The sequence below is a fragment of the Anas platyrhynchos genome, chromosome 28 (assembly GCF_047663525.1).
Source record: "Anas platyrhynchos isolate ZD024472 breed Pekin duck chromosome 28, IASCAAS_PekinDuck_T2T, whole genome shotgun sequence".
Classification (NCBI taxonomy): Eukaryota; Metazoa; Chordata; class Aves; order Anseriformes; family Anatidae; genus Anas; species Anas platyrhynchos.
In genome coordinates, this window is record NC_092614.1 from 4,738,822 (window position 1) to 4,758,776 (window position 19,955).

Sequence of the window (19,955 nt, forward strand, 5' to 3'; positions counted from 1 at the left end):
TCAGGGAACAAACTTCTGCTCTTCCATCAATTCTTCCTGCAGCACCTTGCAGCTCTGCCATATCCAGAGAGAAGGCACAGGCTTATGCACACTCACAGGAAACCAGACCAAAACTTACACTCCAACATTACCATCTGGGCTATTTCTGCCTCATCCTACAAGGCTAACTAAGAACTGTAACAATACTCACCAGGCTTTACACAAAGCTTTGTTCCAGCTCCAAAGTTCAGCCTGTTCAAGACAGCACTCACAGCAACAAAGGCCATTCATTACACAAACGGTCTCATCTACCCATAACAAGAAAGGTCTTTCTGTGGCTGGCAGAGACCCTTCCCAGCAACACACAGGTCACCCTTTCCCAAGGACATGCAGACCTCAAGATGAAACTTGCTCCAACCACCCAAAACCTCATTAAATATTACACCCAGGACACTCTCAAAGCAGGCAAGTGGAGAGAAGGCATTTCAGCTCAGCAAAGGTGAAGTTAAAGGATGGAAATGGAACAACATCTGTAGAAAGAGTCCCATATGGAACACCTAAGGAAAGCTCCACACTCACTTGGTTTGACAGACAGCCTGGTTCCTGAGCCAAAGGTCACCTTGTTGTAGGATCCAGAATCACACAGCATTTCCTCCCACTACAAAAAGCCCAGCTCGCTTTGCCATCACAAAGGCACAAAGGGAGAGAAGGCATTTCAGCACAGCAAAGCTGAAGTTAAAGGATGGAAATGGAACAACACCAATAGTTATAGTCACATTTGAAAAAACTATTGAAAGCTTCACACTCACTTGGTAGGACAGACAGCCTGGTCCCTGAGCCAAAAGTCAGCTTGTTTAAGTTAGTCACACAGCATTTCCTCCCATTACAAAAAGCTCAGTGAGCTTTGCCATCATAAAGGCTAATCCCCACCAAGGGGCTGGGAAATCAGTCTGACAATGCATAATCCCTGGAACTTTACAAGGACTTTACAAGCTTTAGGCACACCTTCCCCATCAGAGACTGCTTGTTGGCCACTACAAGAAGTCTTGTCCTGCTCCCAGAAGAGAATTTGCTATAAACACCAGCATTCACACAGTGCTTCCCACCCACTCCCACATGCACAAACCCTGCTAGGACCATAGGACATACAAGAGACTCCCCACGGGGTCGCAGCAGCTGGGAGCTGGTATGGTGCAACATGTTCCAACCCAGCTAAAGGGACAGTAGTCAGGGTCATGTTGGACCATCCTGGCACATTCCCATCAAAGGATGCACTCACACAGCAACCCTTCAATCCATAAAAACCGTGACAACATCTTTGCAGTGCTTGCTGTCCACAGACCAGCTGCATAGTGATGCAGGTAACAGAGCCAGCTGCGTCCTGAAGTCAGGACTCCCCAGTCTCTCTGTGAGACCTAGAGCACCACAGGGCCAATGGAATGGGACAAACCCCTTTTTAGAAGACTGCTGTAAAATGGGTAGGTTTGCCCCACATGGAAGGAGACTACAAAGTGGTGGTGGCACTTTCTAGGCAAAACGTGAAGAATCCCCTCCCAAAGTTGATCTTGCCTTAGTTCACACAGTGCATTTCATCTCAACTAGTACTATACACAATTCTACATCCCTTCAGAGGTAGGAGACCACTGTTCCTGGGAGCCTGAGCACTGACATTTTTCCCTTGGACAAAGCAGAAACCTGTCAGCAGACGTCAAGATCTACTGTCCCCCAGATTGCCCTTTCTACATCATTCAGTGGTGCACACTACCGCAAAACCATGCACCATTCCACTTGTTGGGGGAGAGGAGGAGAAGATGGAAAAGACAGGACCAGAAGAGCCCAGCTCAGGAAAGAACACTGGCAATAGGGGCTGTCTTCATCCCAAACCCTACCTTTCTGTCACATTACAGTTAAAAGGTGTTGAGACAGCTTCGAGATGTTACAAAGACCAGCACCCACTACTTGCATGCACTTTTTTTCTGCAGTGCTATTGCACAGCTTCACTGCAGGCTCCGGAAGAGCCTGAGGGACAAGGGAAGCATGACTCCAAAGTTGCCTGAAGCATCAGTTATCCAAGACACACAGAGACAACAATGCTCAGAGCCATGGGAGGGAAAGAACCAGGCATGTAAGGGAGATGAGGTGCCATAAAGAACTGCAAGGAGCCCAAGGCACTGGGACATGTGGGGAAACCAAGTCCTAAGTATGTCTGGAGAATAGCTGAGATGCGTTCCCAAACTTCATCCCTACAAAACAACAAAGAACAGGGCAAAAATGAAGCCACTCACATTTTCACTCACAAGAGCATGTTTCAGTGGTGATTGCTCACTTGTATGGGGATTTCATCAAAGACCATTATCTCAGAGACACCTTTGATAGCTTACGTTGTTCACAACAAATGAAATAGTGCCTACACTCTCATTCCCCTCTGCAAGGAGGTGTGGATAACACATGGATGTATACAGGATGAAACCCAGGATACGTAAGAACATTTGACAAAGGAGAAACAGGAAAGCTGAGCACTCACTTGGATGGACAGACAGCCTGGTTCCTGAGCCAAAGGTCAATTTGCCGTATGTAGAGCCAGAGCCACACAGCATTTCCTCCCATTACAAAAACCCCAGCAGCTCCTGGAGAATATGCACTTGTCCCCAAGGCTGAGGTGAGCCATGACAAGGCAAGAAGGGGCAGCAAAATGGTAAGATGGTTCTCAAGTAATCTAGGCCACAAGTATAGTTTGAAAGTCTTTCTTCATGGGATGAAAAAGGTCCCAAAACTGAGAGGAAAACACAAAACTCCCCCTCCCCATCTCCCCACAGTACTGCTGGGGAGTCCACTGGGTTGCCATCAAGAAGAAAAAGACACTGGTTTTCAGCATAAATTGCTTCTTACCTGGTACAACTGAAAGTACAGTTCCTTTTCCAAAAGTGACTGCACGTGCATTGGACACACAATGGCACGTCTCATTACAAAAATGTCTCTTGCAGCCCTGCACGTGACCTCAAGCACAAAGCACCTAGACTAGGGCCACAGCGGAGCTCCCTGTCACAACAGGCTCAAGCGCAGGGACACTACCTGCAACAAAGGAAAATCCGTTCCCTAGCAGTCCCTGTTGCCTTTGGTACTCATTAAAATCCATGAGCAGCAACTTTCACCTACAGTAACTCTTGCCCAGAATCAGGAGAACAATATGTGTGGCAATGCTTCTGTGCAAAAAACGTGTAGAAAAACATCATGTCAGGCAATCCATGAGTTTCAGACGCAGAAGTGAGATAACAGGACTGCTGCTTCTGTCCCAACAGAAAGCCTGTCATAAGGGAACTAACAACCAGGAGAGCCCCATAACTGCAGAAGCACAAGGTTTGAGAAACGCAGCAGACTGAGACATGTTCAGATAGTACTTCATGACCGGCTCTGCAAGACTGGTGAAAAATACATTTAGTCAGCAGCTACACAAGCTAAAAAAGAAGAAAAAGCCAGCAGAATGCAGGTTCCTGGTACCCGACTTTGCTACAAAGTGCTACTGTGAGCTCAATGCTTGTACTCGTAATGTTTTACAGTCAGTGACATTCCATCACTGAATCTCATCTTTCCAGCTCCTGCATTATGCATGTACACACGGGGTTTTCTCTTGCCTCAGAACCCCAGGACTTGCCTTGGGACCCTGCCCAGCTAAGCATGGACTGTCCACGGCCACAAAGCAACCGCCCCAGCATGCCTTTGTAAGTAGCCTTCCCACTGTTCCAGGGACAGACTTCCACTCTGCTGCCTTTTCTTCTTGCAGTACCTCACAGCTCTACCACACCCAGAGAGAAGGCGCAGGCTTGTGCTTGACAAAATCATGACCAAACTTAAACTCCAACATTACTGTCTGGGCTATTTCAGCCTCATCCAAAAAGGATAAGTAATACCTGTAACTGTACTCACGAGGCTTTACACAAAGCTTTGTTCCAGCTCCAAAGGTGAACCTGTTCCAGTCAGCACCCACAGCACCAAAGGCCATTACACAAATGGTCTCATCTCCCCATAACAAGCAAGCCGTTCATGTGGCTGGCCAAGGCCTTTGCCAGCAACACACAGGTCACACTTTCCCAAGGACATGCAGACCTCAAGTTGAGATTTGCTCCAATCAACCAAGCCCTCATTAAATACTGCACCCAGGGAAGTCTCAGAGCCTGCATGGGGAGAGAAGGCATTTCGGCTCGGCAAAGGTGAAGTGAAAACATGGAAATGGAACAACATCTGTAGCAAGAGTCACATATGGAACACCTAGGGAAAGCTCCACACTCACTTGGTAGGACGGACAGCCTGGTCCCTGAGCCAAAGGTCAGCTTGTCACTGCTGTAGTGACACAGCAATTCTTCCCACAACAAAAAGCCCAGTTCCTGCCTTATAATCATCGGGTTTTCTACTGCCTCAAAACACCAAGACTTGGTTTGGGACTCTGCTTGGCTGAGCATGGGCTGTCCATGGCCACAAAGCAACCACCCCTGCCATGCCTTTGTAAGTAGTTTTCCCCTGCATTCCTGGGACAAACTGCTGCTCTGCTGCATCTACTTCCCACAGCACCTTTCAGCTCTGCCATACCCAGCCAGAATGCACAGGTTTGTGCACACTCATAGGGAGCCTGAATAAAAGTTACACTCCGGCATTACTGTCTGGGCTACATCTGCCTTGCCCTCCAAAGCTGTGTAAGAGTAATGGTACTTGTGAGGCTTTACACAAAGCTTTGTTCCAGCTCCAAAGGTGATTCTGTTCCAGTCAGCACTCACCACAACAGAAGGTCTACCCAAACGCTCTCATCTACCTGTAACAATGAAGCACTTTGTGGCTGGCATAGACCCTTCCCAGGTCACCCTTTCCCAAGGACATGCAGACCTCAAGTTGAGCTTGAATCCAACCACCCAGAATTTTATTAAATATTGCACCCAGAGCAGTCTCAGAGCCTACAAGGGGAGAGAAGGAATTTCAGCTCTGCAAAAGTGAAGTGAAAGGATGGAAATGGAACAATATCTGTAACAAGAGTCCCATATGGAACACCTATGGAAAGCTCCACACTCACTTGGTAGGACGGACAGCCGGGTTCCTGAGCCAAAGGTCAGCTTGTTGCTGAAGCCAGAGTCACACAGCATTTCCTCCCATTACAAAAAGCCCAGCCATCCCCCACTGGAGAAGTTGCACCTCTCCTCAGTCCCTGTTACTCTGTCCTGACAAACCTTCTGCTGGTCAACAGCTTGTAGAACAGGAAGGAAAAATCGGAGGAATATGTGTCCAGCTGAGCTCAGCTCAGGAAAGCACATGGACACCGAAGGGGCTGTCAGAGCCAGGAACAAGCCTTCTCTGCTCAGCTACTGTAGCTCCTGGGGGACTTGGAAAGGGTTGATTAGGATAGCGGAACAAAAGAAATACCCTGAGCTGGACACTAGTTGTACTCATGTGTTCCTACATGACTGAAAGAGAACAAGAACTGTCAGCGGGAAGCAGAATGAGGATACTCACAGGCTTATTGACTCAAGGCCTCTGCGGCTACCTGAGCACTCTCCATGAAAAGCCGACTGATTTCACCAGTCTACCTCTGCTTTCCTGATGCTAGCTCAAAGCCACAACTTGTTCCACAAGGTGGAGCAGCAAATGACTTTCAAATTTCCTTGCATTTATCCTTAGCTGAATCCCACCACCAGTGTTGACTCGGTTGTCAGAACTGGCTATACCCTATTGGCCTTCTCAACAAAAACCCTGTAAGCCATCTCTCCCCTGTGCTACTTTATTCTTATAAAAGGCATTGCTTGCTGGCTTCCCATTTCTTATAAAAGAGTCTCTGGTGGTCGCCCCTTGCAGCTTTGGCTGAGATGACTCCTGAGTGCATCCTTGTGCCATGTAGAGAAAAGATGCAGGAATTGTGAGCACAATTCCACTTTCTGACCTGCATTAAAAAGCAATAAAAATAGGCATCATCCCCTCATTGCTCCTGCACTCCAGGGATGTCTTCAAAATGTTTCTTTTGTCAAAGTAGGGAAGGCAACTTTCCTTTCCTTACTCATTCAGGCTGGTTTCCACCTACCAGGTTTCACCACCAGCTGTGTCCCACTTCCAAAGGTGGCTTTCCAGGTGGACGTTGAAGTCACACAGTGACACATCCACTAGCAAAAACCTGTGCAAGCCTTACTCCAGAAAACAGCTTTCCCACATAGATCCACAGAGGGACAACCGATGTTACCCTTGCCACCCACCCCCATTTAAACTATTTGGTCTTTATCTAGACACCTTCTCCTGACCTCTTCAGGCAGAAACTATCATGAAACACATGAAGTGGAAAATCTGACCTTGGGCCCAGGTGGGCAGGTAAGGAAACAGCCACCACCCGCTGTCCCCACAGAGAGCTCTGAACCTTGCCAAAGGCGAGCCTTGTGTTCCTCTGTCCGTAGTTCAGCCAGCACACTAAAAGCTTTAAGGCTATACAGCAACCACATACAGCAGAAGGAACCTCTGAACAGATGATATGACCTCAGGAAAGTCCGCACTGGGCGATTCACAGGGAACAAAGCACGCACGCCTCAAATTGAGCTGTGCTCCTAACAACCAAGCCCTCATTAAATACTGCACACAGGGAAGTCTCAGAGCCTGCACAGGGAGAGAAGGCATTACAGCTCAGCAAAGGTGGAGTGAAAGGTTGTAAATGGAACAACATGTGCAGCAAGATGCTCATATGGAACACCAATGGAAAGCTCAACACTCACTTGGTAGGACGGACAGCCGGGTTCCTGAGCCAAAGGTCAGCTTGTTGCCATAGCCAGAGTCACACAGCATTTCCTCCCATTACAAAAAGCTCAGTGAGCTTTGCCAGGTCACAGCAAAATCTGGGAGCTGGTGTGGAGCCACGTGTTCCAACACAGACAAAGGGACAGCAGTCAGGGTCATGTTGGACCATCCTGGCACACTCCCATCAAGCAAAGCCGATCACTGGAGATAGTCACCTACTGTGATCAAACACCCAGGCACCCTGCAGCTCTCAACCACCCATGGAAAGTCCTGGCACAAAGCACAAAGTGCGGCCACATGCAGCACTTACGTGACCTAACAGTAATTCTTGTTACACAGCCAAATTCAAGCTTGTAGCTAGCATCTCCTGTGCTCACACAGCAACCCCTCAATCCACCAAAACATTGCCAACATATTGGAGAAGAGCACTCACTTGGTTGGACAGAAAGCCTGGTCCCTGACCCAAAAGTTGGTTTGTTGTATGCAGAGCCATAGCCACACAGTATTTCCTCCCATTGCAAAAAGCCCAGGCAGCTCCTGGATAAATGGCACTTTGTCCCAACTTTGAGCGTAGCAAAGGCTAGCTGGGTCACCAGAAGGGTGGGAAGAGGCTGAAGGATCCTAGGCCAGAAGTGGAGGTTAAGAGTCTAGATTTGTGGGATGTAATAGAGCCCATAACTAAGAGGCAACACCAAAACTATCCCTACCCATGTCCCCACAGTACCGCCGGGCTGTGTTCTGGGTTAACTTGACAAAGGAAAAGACACTTCGGTTTTCAGTGCAATTTGCTGCTTACCTGGAAGAACTGAAAGCACAGTTCCTTTCCAAAAATTCCTCTTCCCGCATTGTAGAAACTGTGGAACATCTCATTCCAAAAATGTTTCTGTCAGCCCTACATGTGATCTCAAGCACAAAGCACCTGGAATCAGACCACAGGGGAGCTCCCTGACAAAACAGGCTCAAGCGCAGGGACAATACTTGCAACAAAGGATAATCCATACCCTAGCTCACTTACACTTTTCAGAGGAACATTCCATGCCACATTTTGTAATAATTAAACCCCAGAAGTGACAACTCTCACCTACATTAATGCTTGCCCAGAATCAGGGGGACCATGAGTATGGCACAGCTTCTGTGCACAAAGCATGGAGAAAACCATCATGCCGGGCAATCCATGCATTTCACTGGCAGATGTGAGATTGCAGAACTGCTGTTTCTGTCCAAGCCAAAGCCTTTCCCAAGGGAAAGCACATCACAGGTAGCCCCACAGCTGCAGAAGCACAAGGTTTGAGAACTGCAGCAGACTGAGGCACATTCAGATAGCAGCTCATTACCAGCTCTGCATTTAGTCAGAAATTACACAAGCTTACAAAAAAGAAAAACCAAGGAAAAACTGGTCCTGGTACCTTCCTTTGCTACAAAGGGCTACTGTGAGCTCAGTGCTTGTACTCATGGTGTTTTACATTTAGTGACGATCCATCACAGAACCTCACCTGTCCAGCTCCTGCATTATACACTCACTTTGGGTTTTCTCCTGCCTCAGAACCCCAGGACTTTGCTCAGGCCCCTGCCTGCTGGAGTATGGGCTGTCCATGCCCACAAAGCAACCTCCCATGACATGCCTTTGTAAATAGCTTTCCCACCATTCAGGGAACAAACTCCTGTTTTCCCATCAATTCTTCCCACAGCACCTTGCAGCTCTGCCATATCCAGAGAGAAGGCACAGACTTATGCACACTCATAGGAAACCAGACCAAAACTTACACTCCAACATTACCTTCTGGGCTATTTCTGCCTTGGCTGACTAAGGCTGACTAAGAACTGTAACAGTACTCACCTGGTATTACACAAAGCTTTGTTCCTGCTCCAAAGTTCAGCCTGTTCAAGACAGCACTCACAGCAACAATGTCCATTAAATAAACGGTCTCATCTACCCATAACAAGAAAGGTCTTTCTGTGGCTGGCAGAGACCCTTCCCAGCAACACACAGGTCACCCTTTCCCAAGGACATGCAGACCTCAAGATGAAATTTGCTCCAACCACACAAAACCTCATTAAATACTACACCCAGGATAGTCTCAGAGCTTGCACAGGGAGAGAAGGCATTTCAGCTTGACAAAGGTGAAGTTAAAGGATAGGAATAGAATATCTGTAGCAAGAGTCCCATATGGAACACCAAAGGAAAGCTCCACACTCACTGGGTAGGACGGACAGCCTGGTTCCTGAGCCAAAGGTCAGCTTGTTTAAGGATCCAGAATCACACAGCATTTCCTCCCACTACAAAAAGCCCAGCTCGCTTTGCAACCATGAAGTCACAAAGGGAGAGAAGTCATTTCAGCATAGCAAAGCTGAAGTTAAAGGACATGTATGGAACAACATCTACACAAAGAGTCCCATATGGAACAACTATGGAAAACTCCACACTCACTTGGTAGGACAGACAGCCTAGTCCCTGAGCCAAATGTAGGCTTGTTGTAGCCAGTGTCACACAGCATTTCCTCCCATTACAAAAAGCCCTGCCAGCTACCACTGGAGAACCTGCACCTCTCTCCAGTTCATGCTTGTCTAACCTGACAATCCTTGTGCTGATCAACAGCTTGAGGAAGAGGAAGGGAAATCTGGGGAGTAAAAGACCAGATCAGATCAGCTCTGCTCAGGAAAAGCCATAGGCACCTAAGGGGCTCTCAGAGCCAGGAACAAGCTCTGCTCAGCTGCAGATAACTCCTGGGGAATTATGAAAGGGCTGATTAGGATAGTGGAGCAAGGGAAATATCCCATGCTGGGGACTCCTTGTACTCACTCATCTGCAAAACTAGGATTTTTCCGTGTCCCTTGAATCACTTTGTAGTTCTGCATGTTAACAAAGTCCTTCACACCACAGCAAAAAACATCAGCTCTCTTGCCAATAACTCTCCAAAGAAACTTGAGGAGAGCAGATTCTTCCTATCAAAACCTTTGAACTGAAGCCAGGACTATCTCCCGCCTTGACAAGCCAGGACCTGGAAGAAGACAAGGAACACCTCCACCTGTGCCATGATGGAGTCTGACCAGCATCTTATGGATAAGGGGATCCCTTCTGGACACCTCCTCACTGGTCATTCAAACACCGTGAGCTGTTCCAGTATCACGGCATTCCTGCTGTGTCTTTTGAGATAGGCATACATGTTCTTGCAGCTGAAACCAATGATGCTGCTTAAATGTACAGGAGCAGAGAGTCTGGATAGGCTTTAGAAACAGCACAAAAGCAATCACACATCCCAGCTATCTGTAACAGTTGTCACTCGTGCAGTTTTAACACTGGCAGCTACAGCTAGTACAGGAACCAAACATGAGTTTCACTGCTACCAAGACCGATCTCCCCAGGAATCTCATTCACAAGGGGAAGAGGATTGGGTGCAAACAAGAACATTATTATTTTGGCCGTGTTCTTCTGACCTCTCCACGCAGACACTGTCATGAAATACATGAAGTGGGAAATCTGACCTTGGGCCCAGGTGGACAGGTAAGATAACATCCACCACCCTCTGTGGGGTTTCACAGATAGCTCCGTACCTTGCCCAAATGTGAACATTTTTGTTCCACTATTCATAGTTCAGACAGCACGCTAAAGGTTTTATGACTATACAGTAACTACATACAGCAGAGGAAACCTCTGAACAGACAGTGTGACCTCAGAAAGGTCAGTACTTGAGGATTCTCAAGGACCAAAGCACGCAGACTTCAAGTTGAGCTTTGCTCCAACTGCCCCAAACCTCATTAAATACTGCACCCAGGGTGCTCTCAGAGCCTACAAAGGGAGAGAAGGCATTTGTAGCAAGAGTCCCATATGGAACACCTATGGAAAGCTCCACACTCACTTGGTAGGACAGACAGCCTGGTTCCTGAGCCAAAGGTCAGCTTGTAGTTGCCAGTCACACAGCATTTACTCCCATTACAAAAAGTCCAGCTCGCTTTGCCATCACAAAAGCAAATCCTCACCAAGAGGCAAGGAAACCAGTCTGACAATGCATAGTTCCTAGAGCTCTGAGAGCTTTAAGAGCATCAGGCACACCTGCCCCATCAGAGACCACTTGCCAGACACTTCAAGGAGTCTTGTCCCACTCCTATTACAAAATTACCAGTGAGCTTTGCCACAAGGTCACAGCAAAATCTGGGAGCTGGTGTGGTGCAACATGTTCCAACCCAGCCAAAAGGACAGCAGTCAGGGTCATGTTGGACCAACCTGGCACATTCCCATCAAGCAAAACCAATCGCTGGAGGTGGTAACCATCAGCAATCAAAAACCCAGTCATGCTGCTGCTCTCAGCCACCCAAGGAAAGGCCTGGCATAAAGCACAAAGCTCAGCCACATGCAGCACTTATGTGACCCAACAGAAAGTCCCATTGCATGGCCAAAGGCAGGCTTGTAGCCAGCATCTCCTGCACACACCCAGCAACCCCTCAATCCACCAAAACTATGACAACCTCTCTGCAGTGCTTGCTGTCCACAGACCAGCTGCACAGTGATGCAGGTAACTCAGAGCCAGCTGCGTCCTGAAGTCAGGACCCCCCAGGCTCTCTGTGGGACCAAGAGCACCACAGGGCTCATGGGATAGGAAAATCCTTTTTGAGAGAACTGCTGCTTTTGTCCTGACTCAAAGCCTGACCTAAATGCAAGCTGATTGCATGCAGCTACACAGCTACAGCATTACATGCCTGAGAGGAGAAGTGCCAGGTAGCCACTTACAACTGCAGAATGGGTGGGTTTGCCCCACATGGAAGGAGAATACAAGGTGGTGGTAGCACTTACTAGGCAAAACCTGAAGTCGTGTTCCCTTCCCAAATGTGAGCTTGTCGTAGTTCACACAGTGCTTTTTGCCTCAACAAGAACTATAAGCCCTTCCAACATCCTCTGTTAGACAGGCCACCTGTGTTCCTAGGGAGCTGAGCTCCCATCTTTGTCTGGTGGACACAACAGAAACGTTTCAGCAGACAAGATTCTCTGTCCACTGGAGTGTTCTCTGTCCACCATTCAGTGGTGAACACTCCTACGAAACCATGCACCACTCCACTTGTTGGGGGCAAGGAGGAGAAGTAGCAAAGAATGTCTTAGCTCAGGAAAGGACACTGGCAATAGGGGCTGTCTTCCTCCAAAATCCTACCTTTCTGTTACATTACAGTTAAAAGCAGTTGAGGCAACTATAAGATATTACAGAGATAGGTACCTACCGCTTGCTTGCACTTTTTCTGCAGTGCTATTGCATAGCTTCACTGCAGCCTCCTGGAGAACTTGAGGGACAATGGAAGCATGACTCCAAAGAATCAGTTATCCAAGACACACATAGCCAAGAATGCTCAGAGTCATCGGAGGGAAAGAATCATACATGTAAGGGAGATTAACTGCCATAACAAACTGCAGGGAGCCCAAGGCATTGGGACATGTGGGGAAACCAAGTCCTTGTGATGCATGAAGAATAGCCCAGATGCGTTCCCAAAGTTCATCCCCACAAAACAACAAAGAACAGGGCAAAAATGAAGCCACTCACATTTTGAGGCACAAGAGCATGTTTCAATTGTGATTGCTCACTTGTGTGATTTCATCAAAGATCATTATCTCAGAGACATCTCGGATGGCTTACATTGTTCACAACAAATGAAATAGTCCCTAAACACTCCTTCCCTCTATAAAGAGATGGAAATACCACAAGAATGTATATGGAAGGAAACCCAAGATACATAAGGACATCTGACAAAGGAGAAACAGGAAAGCTGAGCACTCACTTGGATGGACAGACAGCCTGGTCCCTGAGCCAAAGGTCAGTCTGTCATATCCAGATCTAGAGCCACACAGCATTTCCTCCTATTACAAAAAGCCCAGGCAGCTCCTACAGAAGCAGCACTTGTCCTCAAGGCTGAGCTGAACCGTGCCAAGGCTAGGAAGGTAGGCAGAAGTGCAAGATGGGGTAAAGGATTCCAGGCCACAAGTGGAGATTAAGGGTCTGGCTTCATGGGATGAAAAAGGTCCCAAAACTGAGAGACAAACCCAAAACTCCCCCTCCCACTGTCCCCACAGTTCTCCCAGACTGTACAAAAATCCCAGCTCTCATTCTAATCACAAACACAAATACCCACCAGGGTTTAAGGAAGCCAGAATGACAGTGGCAAGAGAAGGAAAGAACAAGGCATGTAAGGGAGATTTGGTGCAATAGCAAACTGCAAGGTGCCCAAGGAACTGGGACATGTGGGAAAAACAAGTACTAGGAATACTCGGACAATAGCCCAGTTGTATTTCCAAAGTTCTTCCCCACACACAAATCAATGAAGAACATGACAAAAGGGAGACCACTCATTTTTTCAGCATAATTTGCTACTTACCTGGAACAACTGAAAGCACAGTTCCTTTCCCAAAAGTGACTGTGCGCGCATTTAACTCACTGTGGCATGTCTCATTACAAAAATGTCTCTGCCAGCCCTGCATGTGATCTCAAGGACAAAGCACCTAGACTGATGCCATGGCAGAGCTCCCTGACACAACAGGCTCAAGCACAGGGACACTACTTGCAACAAAGTAAAATCCATTCCCTAGCTCACTTGCTCTTTTCAGAGAAGCATTTCCAGGATGCCCCAGGCTCTCTGAAGAGAACAGGACGAAAATTGTAGCCACTCACATTTTGAGACACAAGAGCATGTTTCAATGGTGATTGCTCACTTGTATGGGGATTTCATCAAAGACCATTGTCTCAGAGACACCTTTGATGGCTTACGTTTTTCACAACAAATGAAATAGTGCCTACACTCACCTTCCCCTCTGTAAGCACAGTCACAGGAAACCAGACCAAAACTTACACTCCAACATTACCATCTTTGATATTTCTGCCTTGTCCTACAAGGCTAAGTAAGAACTGTAACAATACTCACCAGGCTTTACACAAAGCTTTGTTCCTGCTCCAAAGTTCAGCCTGTTCAAGCACTCACAGAAACAATGTCCATTACATAAGCAGTCTCATCTACCCATAACAAGAAAGGTCTTTCCGTGGCTGGCAGAGACCCTTCCCAGCAACACACAGGTCACCCTTTCCCAAGAACATGCAGACCTCAAGATGAAATTTGCTCCAGCCACCCAAAACCTCATTAAATACTGCACCCAGGACACTCTCAAAGCAGGCAAGTGGAGAGAAGGCATTTCAGCTTGACAAAGGTGAAGTTAAAGGATGGAAATGGACCAACATCTGTAGAAAGAGTCCCATATGGAACACCTAAGGAAAGCTCCACACTCACTTGGTTTGACAGACAGCCTAGTTCCTGAGCCAAAGGTCAGCTTGTTGAAGGATCCAGAATCACACAGCATTTCCTCCCCCTACAAAAAGTCCATCTGTCTTTGCCATCACAAAGGGAGAGAAGGCATTTCAGCACAGCAAAGGTGAAGTTAAAGGATGGAAATGGAACAACACCAATAGTAAGAGTCACATTTGAAAAAACTATTGAAAGCTTCACACTCACTTGGTAGGACGGACAGCCTGGTCCCTGAGCCAAAAGTCAGCTTGTTTAAGTTATTCGCACAGCATTTCCTCCCATTACAAAAAGCTCAGTGAGCTTTGCCATCATAAAGGCTAATCCCCACCAAGGGGCTGGGAAATCAGTCTGACAATGCATAATCCCTGGAACTTTACAAGGACTTTACAAGCTTTAGGCACACTTTCCCCATCAGAGACTGCTTGTTGGCCACTACAAGAAGTCTTGTCCTGCTCCCAGAAGAGAATTTGCTATAAACACCAGCATTCACACAGTGCTTCCCACCCACTCCCACATGCACAAACCCTGCTAGGACCCTAGGACATACAAGAGACTCCCCACGGTGTCGCGGCAGCTGGGAGCTGGTATGGTGCAACATGTTCCAACCCAGCTAAAGGGACAGTAGTCAGGGTCATGTTGGACCATCCTGGCACATTCCCATCAAAGGATGCACTCACACAGCAACCCTTCAATCCATAAAAAACGTGACAACATCTTTGCAGTGCTTGCTGTCCACAGACCAGCTGCACAGTGATGCAGGTAACTCAGAGCCAGCTGCGTCCTGAAGTCAGGACTCCCCAGTCTCTCTGTGAGACCTAGAGCACCACAGGGCCAATGGAATGGGACAAACCCCTTTTTAGAAGACTGATGTAAAATGGGTAGGTTTGCCCCACATGGAAGGAGACTACAAAGTGGTAGTGGCACTTTCTAGACAAAACATGAAGAATCCCCTCCCAAAGTTGATCTTGCCTTAGTTCACACAGTGCTTTTCATCTCAACTAGTACTATACACCATTCTACATCCCTTCAGAGGCAGGAGACCACTGTTCCTGGGAGCCTGAGCACTGATATTTTTCCCTTGGACAAAGCAGAAACCTGTCAGCAGACGTCAAGATCTACTGTCCCCCAGATTGCCCTTTCTACATCATTCAGTGGTGCACACTACTGCAAAACCATGCACCACTCCACTTGTTGGGGGAGAGGAGGAGAAGATGGCAAAGACAGGACCAGAAGAGCCCAAATCAGGAAAGAACACTGTCAATAGGGGCTGTCTTCCTCCCAAACCCTACCTTTCTGTCACATTACAGTTAAAAGGTGTTGAGACAGCTTTGAGATGTTACAAAGACCAGCACCCAGCATTTGCATGGACTTTTTTTGCAGTGCTATTGCACAGCTTCACTGCAGGCTCCGGAAGAGCTTGAGGGACAAGGGAAGCATGACTCCAAAGTTGCCTGAAACATCAGTTATCCAAGACACACAGAGACAACAATGCTCAGAGCCATGGGAGGGAAAGAACCAGGCAAGTAAGGGAGATGAGGTGCCATAAAGAACTGCAAGGAGCCCAAGGCATTGAGACATGTGGGGAAACCAAGTCCTAGGTATGTCTGGAGAATAGCCCAGATGCATTCCCAAAGTTCATCCCCACAAAACAGCAAAGAACAAGGCAAAAATGAAGTCACTCACATTTTGAGACACAAGAGCATGTTTCAATGGTGATTGCTCACTTGTATGGGGATTTCATCAAAGATCATTATCTCAGAGACACCTTTGATGGCTTACGTTGTGCACAACAAATGAAATAGTGCCTACACTCTCATTCCCCTCTGCAAGGAGGTGTGGATACCACATAGATGTCTATGGGGTTAAACCCAGGATACGTAAGAACATTTGACAAAGGAGAAACAGGAAAGCTGAGCACTCACTTGGTTGGACAGACAGCCTGGTCCCTGAGCCAAAGGTCAATTTGCCATATGAAGAGCCAGAGCCACACACCATTTCCTCCCATTACAAAAACCCCAGCAGCTCCTGGAGAATATGCACTTGTCCCCAAGGCTGAGGTGAACCATGACAAGGCAAGAAGGGGCAGCAAAATGGTAAGATGGTTCTCAAGTAATCTAGGCCACAAGTATAGTTTGAAAGTCTTTCTTCATGGGATGAAAAAGGTCCCAAAACTGAGAGGAAAACACAAAACTCCCCCTCCCCATCTCCCCACAGTACTGCTGGGGAGTCCACTGGGTTGCCATCAAGAAGAAAAAGACACTGGTTTTCAGCATAAATTGCTTCTTACCTGGTACAACTGAAAGTACAGTTCCTTTTCCAAAAGTGACTGCACGTGCATTGGACACACAATGGCACGTCTCATTACAAAAATGTCTCTTGCAGCCCTGCACGTGACCTCAAGCACAAAGCACCTAGACTAGGGCCACAGCGGAGCTCCCTGTCACAACAGGCTCAAATGCAGGGACACTACCTGCATCAAAGGAAAATCAGTTCCCTAGCAGTCCCTGTTGCCTTTGGTACTCATTAAAATCCATGAGCAGCAACTTTCACCTACAGTAACTCTTGCCCAGAATCAGGAGGACAATATGTGTGGCACTGCTTCTGTGCAAAAAACGTGTAGAAAAACATCATGTCAGGCAATCCAGGAGTTTCAGATGCAGAAGTGAGATAATAGGACTGCTGCTTCTGTCCCAACAGAAAGCCTGTCATAAGGGAACTAACAACCAGGAGAGCCCCGTAGCTGCAGAAGCACAAGGTTTGAGAAACGCAGCAGACTGAGACATGTTCAGATAGTACTTCATGACTGGCTCTGCAAGACTGGTGAAAAATACATTTAGTCAGCAGCTACACAAGCTAAAAAAGAAGAAAAAGCCAGCAGAATGCAGGTTCCTGGTACCCGACTTTGCTACAAAGTGCTACTGTGAGCTCAATGCTTGTACTCGTAATGTTTTACAGTCAGTGACATTCCATCACTGAATCTCATCTTTTCCATTATACATGTACACACGGGGTTTTCTCTTGCCTCAGAACCCCAGGACTTGCCTTGGGACCCTGCCCAGCCAAGCATGGACTGTCCATGGCCACAAAGCAACCGCCCCAGCATGCCTTTGTAAGTAGCCTTCCCTCTATTCCAGGGACAGACTTCCACTCTGCTGCCTTTTCTTCTTGCAGTACCTCACAGCTCTACCACACTCAGAGAGAAGGTGCAGGCTTGTGCTTGACAAAATCATGACCAAACTTAAACTCCAACATTGCTGTCTGGACTATTTCAGCCTCGTCCAAAAAGGATAAGTAATACCTGTAACTGTACTCACGAGGCTTTACACAAAGCTTTGTTCCAGCTCCAAAGGTGAGCCTGTTCCAGTCAGCACCCACAGCACCAAAGGCCATTACACAAATGGTCTCATTTCCCCATAACAAGCAAGCCATTCATGTGGCTGGCCAAGGCCTTTGCCAGCAATACACAGGTCACACTTTCCCAAGGACATGCAGACCTCAAGTTGAGATTTGCTCCAATCAACCAAGCCCTCATTAAATACTGCACCCAGGGAAGTCTCAGAGCCTACATGGGGAGAGAAGGCATTTCAGCTTGACAAAGGTGAAGTGAAAACATGGAAATGGAACAACATCTGTAGCAAGATTCACATATGGAACACCTAGGGAAAGCTCCACACTCACTTGGTAGGACAGACAGCCTGGTCCCTGAGCCAAAGGTCAGCTTGTCACGGCTGTAGTCACACAGCATTTCCTCCCCCTACAAAAAGCCCAGCTTGCTTTGCCATCACAAAGGCAAATACCCACCAAGGCGCAAGGATGCCAGTTTGACGGTGCCAAGGGAAGGAAAGAATCAGGCATGTAAGGGAGATTAGGTGCCATAGCAAACTGCAGGGAGGCCAGGGCATTGGGATATGGGGGAAAAGCAAGTACTAGGGATTCTGGGAGAATAACCCAATTGCGTTTCCAAAGTTCTACACACCCCCTGCCCCCCCCAACAAATCAATGAAGAACATGGCAAAAAGGAAGCCACTCTGTTTTTCAATGTAATTTGCTGCTTACCTGGAACAACTGAAAACACAGTTCCTCTTCCAAATGTGACTTTGTCCTCATTATACACACTTTGGCATGTCTCATTACAAAAATGTCTCTGCCAGCCCAGCATATGATCTCAAGCACAAAGCACCTGGCCTCAGTCCACAGGAAGAAATCCCTGACACAGCAGGCTCAAGCGCAGGACCACTACTTGCAACAAAGTAAAATCCATTCCCTAGCTCACTTGCACTTTTCAGAGGAGCATTCCCTGTCACCTTTGGTAATTATTAAGTCTCACGAGTAACAAATCTCAGCTACAGTAACGTTTGCCCAGAATCAGGGGGACCGTGTGTGTGGCACTGCTTCTGTGCACAAAGCATGTGGAAAACCATCATGCCAGGCAATCCATGCATTTCAGAGGCAGCTGTGAGATGACAGGACTGTTGCTTCTATCCTGAGCCATGGCTGTCCTGAGGGAAACCACATCACGGGTGGCCCCACAGCTGCAGAAGCACAGGGTTTGAGAACTGCAGCAGACTGAAGGACATTCAGATAGCAGCTCATTACCAGCTCTACAAGAGTTATGAAAAATGCATTTGGCCAGCAACTACACAAGCTTAAAAAAAATAAAAAGCCAAGGGAAAGCTGGTCTTGGTAGACCACATACAGGACACCTATGGCAAGCTCCACACTCACTTGGTAGGACGGACAGCCTGGTCCCTGAGCCAAAGGTCAGCTTGTCACTGCTGTAGTGACACAGCATTTCTTCCCACAACAAAAAGCCCAGTTCCTGCCTTATAATCATCGGGTTTTCTACTGCCTCAAAACACCAAGACTTGGTTTGGGACTCTGCTTGGCTGAGCATGGGCTGTCCATGGCCACAAAGCAACCACCCCTGCCATGCCTTTGTAAGTAGTTTTCCCCTGCATTCCTGGGACAAACTGCTGCTCTGCTGCATCTACTTCCCACAGCACCTTTCAGCTCTGCCATACCCAGCCAGAATGCACAGGTTTGTGCACACTAATAGGGAGCCTGAATAAAAGTTACACTCCAACATTACTGTCTGGGCTACATCTGCCTTGCCCTCCAAAGCTGTGTAAGAGTAATGGTACTTGTGAGGCTTTACACAAAGCTTTGTTCCAGCTCCAAAGGTGATTCTGTTCCAGTCAGCACTCACCGCAACAGAAGGTCTACCCAAACGCTCTCATCTACCTGTAACAATGAAGCACTTTGTGGCTGGCATAGACCCTTCCCAGGTCACCCTTTCCCAAGGACATGCAGACCTCAAGTTGAGCTTGAATCCAACCACCCAGAATTTTATTAAATATTGCACCCAGAGCAGTCTCAGAGCCTACAAGGGGAGAGAAGGAATTTCAGCTCTGCAAAAGTGAAGTGAAAGGATGGAAATGGAACAATATCTGTAACAAGAGTCCCATATGGAACACCTATGGAAAGCTCCACACTCACTTGGTAGGACGGACAGCCGGGTTCCTGAGCCAAAGGTCAGTTTGGTGAAGCCAGATTCACACAGCATTTCCTCCCATTACAAAAAGCCCAGCCATCCCCCACTGGAGAAGTTGCACCTCTCCTCAGTCCCTGTTACTCTGTCCTGACAAACCTTCTGCTGGTCAACAGCTTGTAGAACAGGAAGGAAAAATCGGAGGAATATGTGTCCAGCTGAGCTCAGCTCAGGAAAGCACATGGACACCGAAGGGGCTGTCAGAGCCAGGAACAAGCCTTCTCTGCTCAGCTACTGTAGCTCCTGGGGGACTTGGAAAGGGTTGATTAGGATAGCGGAACAAAAGAAATACCCTGAGCTGGACACTAGTTGTACTCATGTGTTCCTACATGACTGAAAGAGAACAAGAACTGTCAGTGGGAAGCAGAATGAGGATACTCACAGGCTTATTGACTCAAGG

The 19,955-nt window shown here is 47.6% G+C and overlaps 1 protein-coding gene across 19 annotated transcripts in view; it reads right to left on the minus strand.

Moving 5' to 3' along the window:
* Positions 1–19,955, minus strand: part of LOC106020188 (M1-specific T cell receptor alpha chain) — a 67,735-nt gene that overhangs the window by 30,156 nt on the left and 17,624 nt on the right. The window contains exon 1 of one of the 19 annotated variants that reach the window (XM_072028915.1): positions 19,504–19,585. The exons of 8 other annotated variants lie outside the window; for them this stretch is intronic. In XM_072028915.1, the coding sequence (XP_071885016.1) occupies positions 19,504–19,570 (67 nt within the window). In that variant the 5' untranslated portion in view covers positions 19,571–19,585. Of the gene's footprint in view, positions 1–558; positions 667–2,503; positions 2,592–6,037; positions 6,129–6,713; positions 6,799–8,933; positions 9,019–9,163; positions 9,251–13,089; positions 13,208–13,992; positions 14,078–17,685; positions 17,782–18,063; positions 18,182–19,503; positions 19,586–19,955 lie in introns of those variants that run through there. 10 more of the 19 variants (XM_072028895.1, XM_072028917.1, XM_072028911.1 and 7 more) reach the window with 10 other exon arrangements.